At 36.4% G+C, this 8,750-nt stretch overlaps 1 protein-coding gene across 2 annotated transcripts in view; it reads right to left on the bottom strand.

Annotated features, from left to right (window-relative positions):
- Window positions 1–1,275: 1,275 nt before the first annotated feature.
- The window catches only part of NUP133 (nucleoporin 133), a 53,036-nt gene continuing 45,561 nt past the window's right edge, over window positions 1,276–8,750 (bottom strand). For both annotated transcript variants that reach the window (XM_082407062.1, XM_082407061.1), the window contains exons 23-26: window positions 8,528–8,608; window positions 7,715–7,779; window positions 6,332–6,420; window positions 1,276–2,307 (exon numbers count right to left, since the gene is read on the bottom strand). In XM_082407062.1, coding sequence (XP_082263188.1) covers window positions 2,171–2,307; window positions 6,332–6,420; window positions 7,715–7,779; window positions 8,528–8,608 — 372 coding nt within the window. In that variant the 3' untranslated portion in view covers window positions 1,276–2,170. The remainder of the gene's footprint in view (window positions 2,308–6,331; window positions 6,421–7,714; window positions 7,780–8,527; window positions 8,609–8,750) is intronic.

The raw sequence follows: 8,750 nt of genomic DNA, 5'->3' as shown, positions 1-8,750 counted from the left end.
GTTAGTAGCCTCAAAACACACACGTGTGCGGGGAGCGAGGCTGCGGTCACCTCGGGCCTCGAGGGGTGCGCTTCACACCGATCCCCGACAGCCCCCACACCTGGAGGGTGAAGCTGTGAGAAAAGCATGATTCAGACCCCAAAGTAAAAAAGCAGCACAACCCTATTTCTAAAAAGTTTTCTTCAGACCGAAATCCCTAAAACAGAGGGCGTCAGTCGCCTTCTACCTCACCAAGACTTCCAGCACTGTCTCTTGCTGTGATTCTCAAATTCTGTCTTAATCCTCGACACCTTCAGAAGTTCCTAAAACACAGCCACACGCAAAGCCTGTTGCTCACGATCAAGCCCCCAACCTTCCTGTTTGATTTAATCGGGGCCACAAGCTGTGACTTTTCAAGCAGCGCTCAAAGACAGGAGTGAAGAAATCCTTCTCCAAGTCAGTCCACTTTCTCTTTCCTAGTAAACATGCACACCTTTACAGCACCTTTACACTTTGTCACCGCCAACTACTAGTTTATATAAAAATCAGTAATTCTTTAATGAAGACTGTGGTGTGCAACAAATTTTTAAAATTTAGAAGAAAACATTACTCAATATCTTAGGCCTTAATTTCACTATTACTGTTAAAATAATTTTTAAGAAACCCAACCATTTTGGAGCTATGGCTACCATCTCTAACAGGGGTAGGAGAGAGCCTTTTTCTCCCTCAAAATGAGACAACTATCCACCCTGCTGTGAGAGCGGCAGCTTTACATCCTCGTGGTCCGTGGGCCGGGGTCATCGTCAGACTGTCTTTCGTCACACGGGGGTAACTGGGTTTGTGGCAGCACATGAAGGTGGCAGGGTCCTGTGTCCCAGTCACAGCATCACCTGACAGGATCTCACAGGTGAGACCCGTAAGGCCCTGTAAAACCAAAGTCTTCTAACACAAGAATTCAACCATTTCTTATGCCGTCTGACAAGTTCCTCTCCCTAACTTCCCCTAGTGCCCTTCAGGATATTCCTAACTGCGACCCACGCTGTCCCAGCACCCGTGTTGCAGACAGAGGCCGGGATGCCCATTTCCTTCCTCTGGTGACTGCCGACAGCAGCTCCTCCATGAACCCATCCTTCCACACACGCTCAGAGGCGGGATCTGAAGCCTGCAGGGGACAGGGCGCGAGAGCTGCACTTCGTGAAGCCGGGAACCGGACTCTCTTCACCATATTTAACTCCTGACCTTTTCAGCTGTTGGAGCAAGTTGTTTAGTGAGGATTCAACTGGGCCAAAGCCTGAATATGCCAGCAACTCCGTCTTTATTTAAAGCCCAACAAAAACTGAGTGACAACATTGGTCAGGACAAACCTTTGAGACAACTACTTTTCAGTTAAATCAGCTGCCATATTAAGAAAACCTATAAAGGTTTCTAGCATTACACACACCTTAGATTAGCTAGACAGACTGTGGTAAAGATGGAATTCAGTGTAAATCATCCTGAAAATGCATAAACCTGACTGAATCCCCATACTGACAGGTTATAACCTATTATATGGTAACTTATAGATAGATTAGAAAGCCACATAAATATGTTTTATTCACCAAAATACTTTTATTAATACTCTATTATTTATGTAGACAAATCTGACATTTTTCCCAATGAAGTAATCAGTTATCAAGCTCACAATGAATTAGGCCCACTTTGTCTTTTAGTTTCATAAGTTAGCAAATTTTGACATTTATCCCACTAGATATTTTCCCCCAGACCTAACCAAAATAGATGCCAAATATTCCAGACACCATCCAGTACATAACATCCAGAGTTACAGCAATTTCAGAGACAACTTAGTGCAATCTTGCCATTTTTAGAGTTATAGAAGCTGAAGCCTAGAAGTGATCCGTGCATACACGTAGCCAGAACCAGGACCCTGGATGGAGTGAGATAAAAAGGAAGGGTAGCAAGTATGAAAACCACAGATAAACTTCAGATGGAAAAGAGGAAGAAAAAAATATCATGTAACCGAAAACTAAAACTACAGTCATACAACTATTTTGTAGTAGCTTCCAAATAAAGTATAAAAAATTCAGAAATACATGTTATAAAACTGTACAAACTTCTAGATGTTTAAGGTCTAAAATTTTTATAAGGACACACTCAGACAAATTTTCAGGAACAATGACCATTTTTAGCAAAATCACATTTGTCCCTGGACATAGTATTCATAATTAGCTTTTAAAACAAACTCAAAGTAAGGATTGGACTTCAAACTTCCCAGCTGGTCTGCTTGCAGCAGGTCCTTCACCTCTGGCAGGTACTCACTGAGCTGAATGCCTATAAACACAAACACAGAACGTTTTTTTTTTTTTTCACATAACTCTCAAATGAATTGAGATGACTGATGATAAAAGCACCTGTGCTTCTATTTAAAATATAATGTCACTCTGCTCTTGGGAAATACTCTGTTCTAAATTCCTTCCCATCTGCCAAGCATACTCGCAGGCCTGAGAATATGACATTCTTTACTTAGCAGGGGCTGCGTGACTGTTCTTCCCCCTAGTGGTCCAAACAGCCACTCTATTTAAAGTCTTTAATACAATCTGAAATACTTTCATTTTTCTCCACAGCTTAAGCCATTCCTTCAGTGTGGAAGTTTTAAACTAATAATCACTTGAAAATAAGTATTTCAAGCCCAAGCAAACAGCATTCTAAGCAGCTATATAGTGAGAGGTAGAAGGTATCAGTGAAAGATTGCTTATAATCCAGCTGTAAAATTTGAAAGACAGGAATCTGAATTATTAAGGAAGACAAGTTATACCATGTCTTCTTAAAAGACGTTCAGACATTTATCTGTCCCCCAGATCAAAGATCCACTGTTTTGCTTGGATGGGTGGTCTTCCCACACTCTAGAAATGCTTCACTGCAGAGGTGCTTATTTGAGAACAGGTTTTTAATGTTTTTTTCCTGGGGTGATTGGTCTGCTTAATTTTTTATTTTTTAATTTTTATTTATTTATTTATTTATTTATTTATGGCTGTGTTGGGTCTTAGTTCCTGTGCGAGGGCTTTCTCCAGTTGCGGCAAGCTGGGGCCACTCTTCATTGCGGTGGTCTGCTTAATTTTTTAAAAATTATTTTCTAGAGTCAACTTTGGTAATATGTATTTTCCTTGAAGTTGATCAACTTTATTTTGTATTTCAAGTTTATTTAATTGTTTAAAAATTAAAAAAAAAGAAAACAAGTATTTCAAACAATATTCTCCTATTCAGGAAAATAATTTAGTAGAAACACTGCCGTGAAAGCTATCTACAGTGTCGCCAAACGTATTACAGTTTCTCTCTACGACTGGAGAGGGGGAAGAACCATGTCCTCATCAGTCAGTCCTCTATTGAGCTGGAAAGCCAATGAGCATCTGTGTAGTCACAAAACAGTATGTATGATTTTTCTCATTTGATAAATAAAGAGAACTGGAGGAAACATTTTAAATTAATAAGGCAATATTTTATAGTTTGTTACATTATCGTAAGGTTCTCAAAATCAAATACTGTTTATTTTTAATACCATCTAAGTGCCTAGCACCATTTTTGATACTTAATTATTATACAATAAAAAATCTCATAACAAGTGTTATGAGACTAAATCTGCAATATTTATATATCATTTATTACAATTAACACACTTTCAATAGAGACTTTTTCTCTGTAAAACAGCATTACACTTGTGAAAATATCACATTAATTTCCTAAAGATTAATTCTCTTAAAAAAAACCATCTTATTTAACTTCTATTTTTATAATGCATGCCTTCTGTTAGACATAATATTTGATGGTTTATTTTTCTTTAGAGCAGGAGTCAAAAAAACTCAAACGCCTGCAAAGCCCTGGCAGGTACCATGAGGAAGAGGGCCTAGGGGTTTTGGTAAACTTAGGACCAGCGCCCCTTTCAAAGCGGGCAGTGCTCATCAGCTCCAGCTGCCAGCTGCCAGGTAAATATTTCAGTCTGGTGTAGGCAAATCTTTTGACTTTTAAGACAAGTCAGAAAACAAGACTTTTGTAAGAACTCTTCTCAACTATTAAATGCCAGAGACTAATTAGGAAAAATGTTAAACTCCGTGCAATGACATGCATTTTTTTTCTGTATGTATAATGTACTTTAATAACATGTAAAAACTGAAAAGCTCCAGGTGGGTAATTTAAATATATCTGCAGGCTGAATTCATTCCACAGGCTGAAGTGATTGTTGGGCTGCCCAAGTCTATGAAATATAATGTGAAGCTATCTATATCTACCTTCAGAATCTGCCCTTTAAAAACATTTACTCTTGTACATGGAAGCCATATTATTAAAAAGGTTCCAAAAATAAATGTCTTTGGCTTGGTTTTATAATATATGTATAATATTATAAATGTATGTTATTAATATATATTATATGTATTATATATTATATCATTACATATTATAATTTATATATAATAGTTTCCACTTGTTTTTGTCCTTTGGTCAAAATTTAATAATTCTTTTTGTAAAATTATAGGTTTCTATTTCTGTTTTTCATCTATGATTTATAATCTAAAAATAGCAAAAACTGAAAAGTGAACTTTAAATAGCACCAAATACTTAATTAGCCACAATTCGGTTCAGTGGCACCTTTACAAGAACTAACTTCATGGAAAGCATCAGATTTGGGTCCGAATGAATCTCTTCAACAGCACAGAGAAATCAACCATATCCAGTTATTTCTTCAATTCCAAATCTAGAAAAGAGAAAGCCTAGTAGATATATTTTAACTCTGTCTGAATTTCAAGTATTTTTAAGCAAAAGATATTTTCTTTTGCTATACCCCTTCATTATTTAATTTTTTATTTTTATTTTTTTGACAATGAAAAGGCTTAATTCCCTTTGTTATTTATTCATCTTTGAGAAGAAAAGCATTCAGTAAATCTACTGTCAATGCGGGGTAGTCAAGTATTCATTTTTCCTAAGTAAACATCCAGGTCAATGCTGAGGTCGACAGCTCTATCCAGAGCGAACTTCCGGCATGTAAATACCGAGGGTTTGCTGCTCCTTCACCTCAGCATATTGGCTGGTATGGTGAGCTCCACAGTGCTTCTCTGAGGCCCCCGTCATTTCGGTTAAGCCAGTGATTCTCAAGCAGAGGACTGCAGAGTGGAATCTATTACAGAAGAACTGGGGCTATGAATCTGTAAAATAATTCTAGGCATTCAAAGAACAAATGTTTGTTGGGTAACTACTATGTACCAGGCACTGGGCTGGGCATGTCTTATGTAGATTAAATAATGTGTCTTGCAGATATATGTACAGAAATTTCTGAATGTGTGTAAATGTCAGCATCATGAATAAAATCCACATCCATTTAGAAGGGCTGTTGAATTTACTGTAGTTTTTTGTCATTGTGTACTTTTTTCCAGCTGGTATTAAAGAGAGTGTCCTTATATCTGAAAAGACTGGTAAACACTAGGTTAGCCTATTTTGCACACTGCCTGGATTATCATCATATATTTTGATTTAATAATTCTACAACAAATGAGCCACACTTGTCTTTATGTATAAAATGTGGAAAATCTCTCACCTCTAGTCTTTCTCCATATATTAAGCTCCAGTTATATGAAAGTAAAAGTTAAGTACCCTCTAATTCATCTTCTCCCTTCATAATAAACATTTAACCATAAACGCTTCTTTACTTACTTGCACCTCGATCAGCAAATGGAATTTTGCTCACTGTCTTAGGTACAAAACATATACGAAACATACTCCCTTCCTGTCTCCTTTTATTTTGTTCTTTTTTTTTTTTTTTTTTTGACGTGGACCATTTTTAAAGTCCTTATTGAATTTGTTACAATATTGCTTCTGTTTTATGTTTTGGTTTTTTGGCCCTGAAACATGTGGGATATTAGCTCCCCAACCAGGAATTGAACCCGCACCCCCTGCATTGGAAGGCGAAGTCTTAACCACTGGACCGCCAGGGAAGTCCCTTATTTTGTTCTTAAAACTAATTTTATAGTATTAATGTCCAAAATGGATTGATAAAACAGTTTGTAGTTTGCTCTCAAGCATGGTATGGCCAGTTCAGTACGGGATATACCAAAAAAGTCACATTTTAGGTTTTCAATCTTCACAAGAGTTAAGTGGCCAAGCAGATGGCAACTCCACCATGACACAGCTCCCCAACGTGTAGGGGAGGAAAGAGCCCTCCCTTTATTTTAAACAAATTTCTCTAATTCTAAGTATGATACCGTTTAATTTTAACCCCCTGGCATTTGACACCTAGGCAAATCCCCATTATTCTAAGATTCTAAAACTGAGGAGTGACACTAATTTCCAACATGAACAAACCACTTACCATCTTTTAAAAGTTTCTGTAAGATTTTCACAAATATACTGTCTTTAGATACTTCAATTGGATCATCTTTACCATCTGAACTGGACCAGCTAGAAAACAAAATCACTGTGAGGAGAAAATGAAACTGTGGCCATAATCTGAAACAAATGACTTGTTTGCTATTGTGGATTTGTTTTGATGTTTGTAGGGGGTGAAGAATCTTGAGTTTTGTGATACTGTTGAAAACTATTTAAATAAAGGAGCTTTAAATGTTGGATATACCCAGAGTTTCTCTATTAGATATGAGATGCTATACTCAGGTAGCTATTCGCCCAGTATAACCAGCATGTATTCGATGTCAAAACCAAGTAGTGAGGTATCTTTCCCAAGAAAATTCTATAAGTAACAACCTAGTAACGACCCCAAAGTATGACCCTTCAGAGCACAGGCGATAGTTAAAAAATGTTATATTCTGTTTCTCATAAAAGTAAAATGGCAACTAGTGTCTGGTGTGACCTAAAAAGTTTTCTTTATCTAGTTGAGATTATCTACTACTGAAATACAAATCCACAGAACCACTGTTTTGTAGTAATCAATGGCTATATCCCTCATGATACCTTGAAGTGTTTAATCAGGAAGCCAAGACAAGGAATTCCAGTCAAATGACATAATACATTTTTTATGATTGGGAAGGAGAACCCAACAGGCAGAGCTAGATGCTTCAGAGGATGACCTCCAAGACCAAATTTGACAACAATTTTAACTATCTGGGAGTGATTAGAGGAAGAAATGCTTTAGTAAAAATAGTTCCACTGCAAGTTCTCAAAGCGACAGCAAAAAGGAAAACTGAGTAGAGAAGGCTTTTAGCACTCAAGTCATGCTCTCTTTAAAATTCTTTCCCTGGGGAAAATCCATCTCTACAGCTGATTATTCTGTCTCTCTTTGCCACTGAATCTTAACACAACCGTTCCAGTGGACAGAAATCCTCCTCTGCAGGGAGGTTACAGTGAAAAAGACGTCGCAATAACTTAGAAGAGGGTACTGATTCTCAAACCGTACTAACTTCTTATTTAAAAAAAAAAAAAAATGTAGCCTCAAGTCTTTCTTGGCAGAACTGGCCCAACTTCTGTGAAAATAAGGAACATACACATTTCTGTGCAAACTGACAGTGTAAAATTTAAAAGCAAAAGTAGAGAATTATAATACCAGTGGTCCCAAGTCCTTAAGCTATTCCTTAATTATTGAATAAAAAAAATTAGGATTGCTAATGAAACCATTAACATTTTTATAATACACGTTACAATACAATTAGGTTACAAAACGATTTGATGTGTATGGTATCATAATCTTCCTAAAGAGTCCTTTTCCAAAACAATGTCTTATATTCACACTATGGGAACTTACTTATCTCTCTGAAGAGCTTTGCAAAGGATTTCCAGTTTTAGATCATTTATATTTATATCTTCCTCCTTCACAGCAAAACAAAAAAATCCTCATTAAGTCCTGATTTTAAAAAATACATGCTTAAATTTGAGTTATATCAACTCCTAATTCTGCATAAATATTATTATGCTTTAATTTATAATTTTAAAAAATTTCCCTTTCTTTGGGACGTTAATACTACTCAGAAGAGTAAAACTATTAAGAACTTTGTGTGAATTTGTTTCCAATTATTCTGAGACAATCTGATTTTATCAAGAAGCTTGAGAGAGTCAAGATTTTAAACAGAGTAACATAAAAGCCCACATATTATTGTCTTTATAATCTACCAAACTACTTTCAATTTGTAGGGCCGACTACTTACCCTACAGAATTATCATTATAATCTTTTTATTCAAAGAAGGCTGAGAAACAGCTTCTCTTAGGGTGAATACTATGAAGAATAAATTGACAAGCAGCATATCAGTTTGAGAAACTAACAACGACTCAATAAATGAAAGAGAAAAAATATGTCAGGACCTTGAAAAGCAACATTTTTTATTTGTGCAGGGAAAAAGACACCTGGAAATGTGTGAGAATTATCAAGAGGTGAGATCTCTTGACAGCTTTTCTAAAGAGCTATACGTATTCCAAGAGTTATGGGTAGCTGAACCAGAAAGTCTTTTAATTTTTTGAGAGTCTTTTAAAATTAAGACATTTTCAAGATGTACTCAGTTCTACAGAAAACCATACACAAACTGTGATCCTTGCCTGAGATCATCAAGTGATTTAACTCACCTCATCAATATATTCAAGCAAGTCCAAAGCTTTCTTGAAATCATACTCGTTAGCTCTTCTGTTTTCTTCACAGATATACAGCTATGGCAAGTTAAAATAAGGTAAAGAATTAATTTAACTCATCATATAACCAAGACTGGAGAGATTTACAGAGAAGTCATCACGTCTGTAGGGATCTTTATAGCAAAGAACAGCAACACGTTTGGAAATTATACTCCATCTA

This window comes from Balaenoptera borealis, assembly GCF_965194805.1.
Source record: "Balaenoptera borealis genome assembly, chromosome: 10".
Taxonomy (NCBI): domain Eukaryota; kingdom Metazoa; phylum Chordata; class Mammalia; order Artiodactyla; family Balaenopteridae; genus Balaenoptera; species Balaenoptera borealis.
The sequence above is the reverse complement of the archived record's forward strand: the minus strand, read 5'-3'. Positions and strand labels throughout refer to the sequence as shown.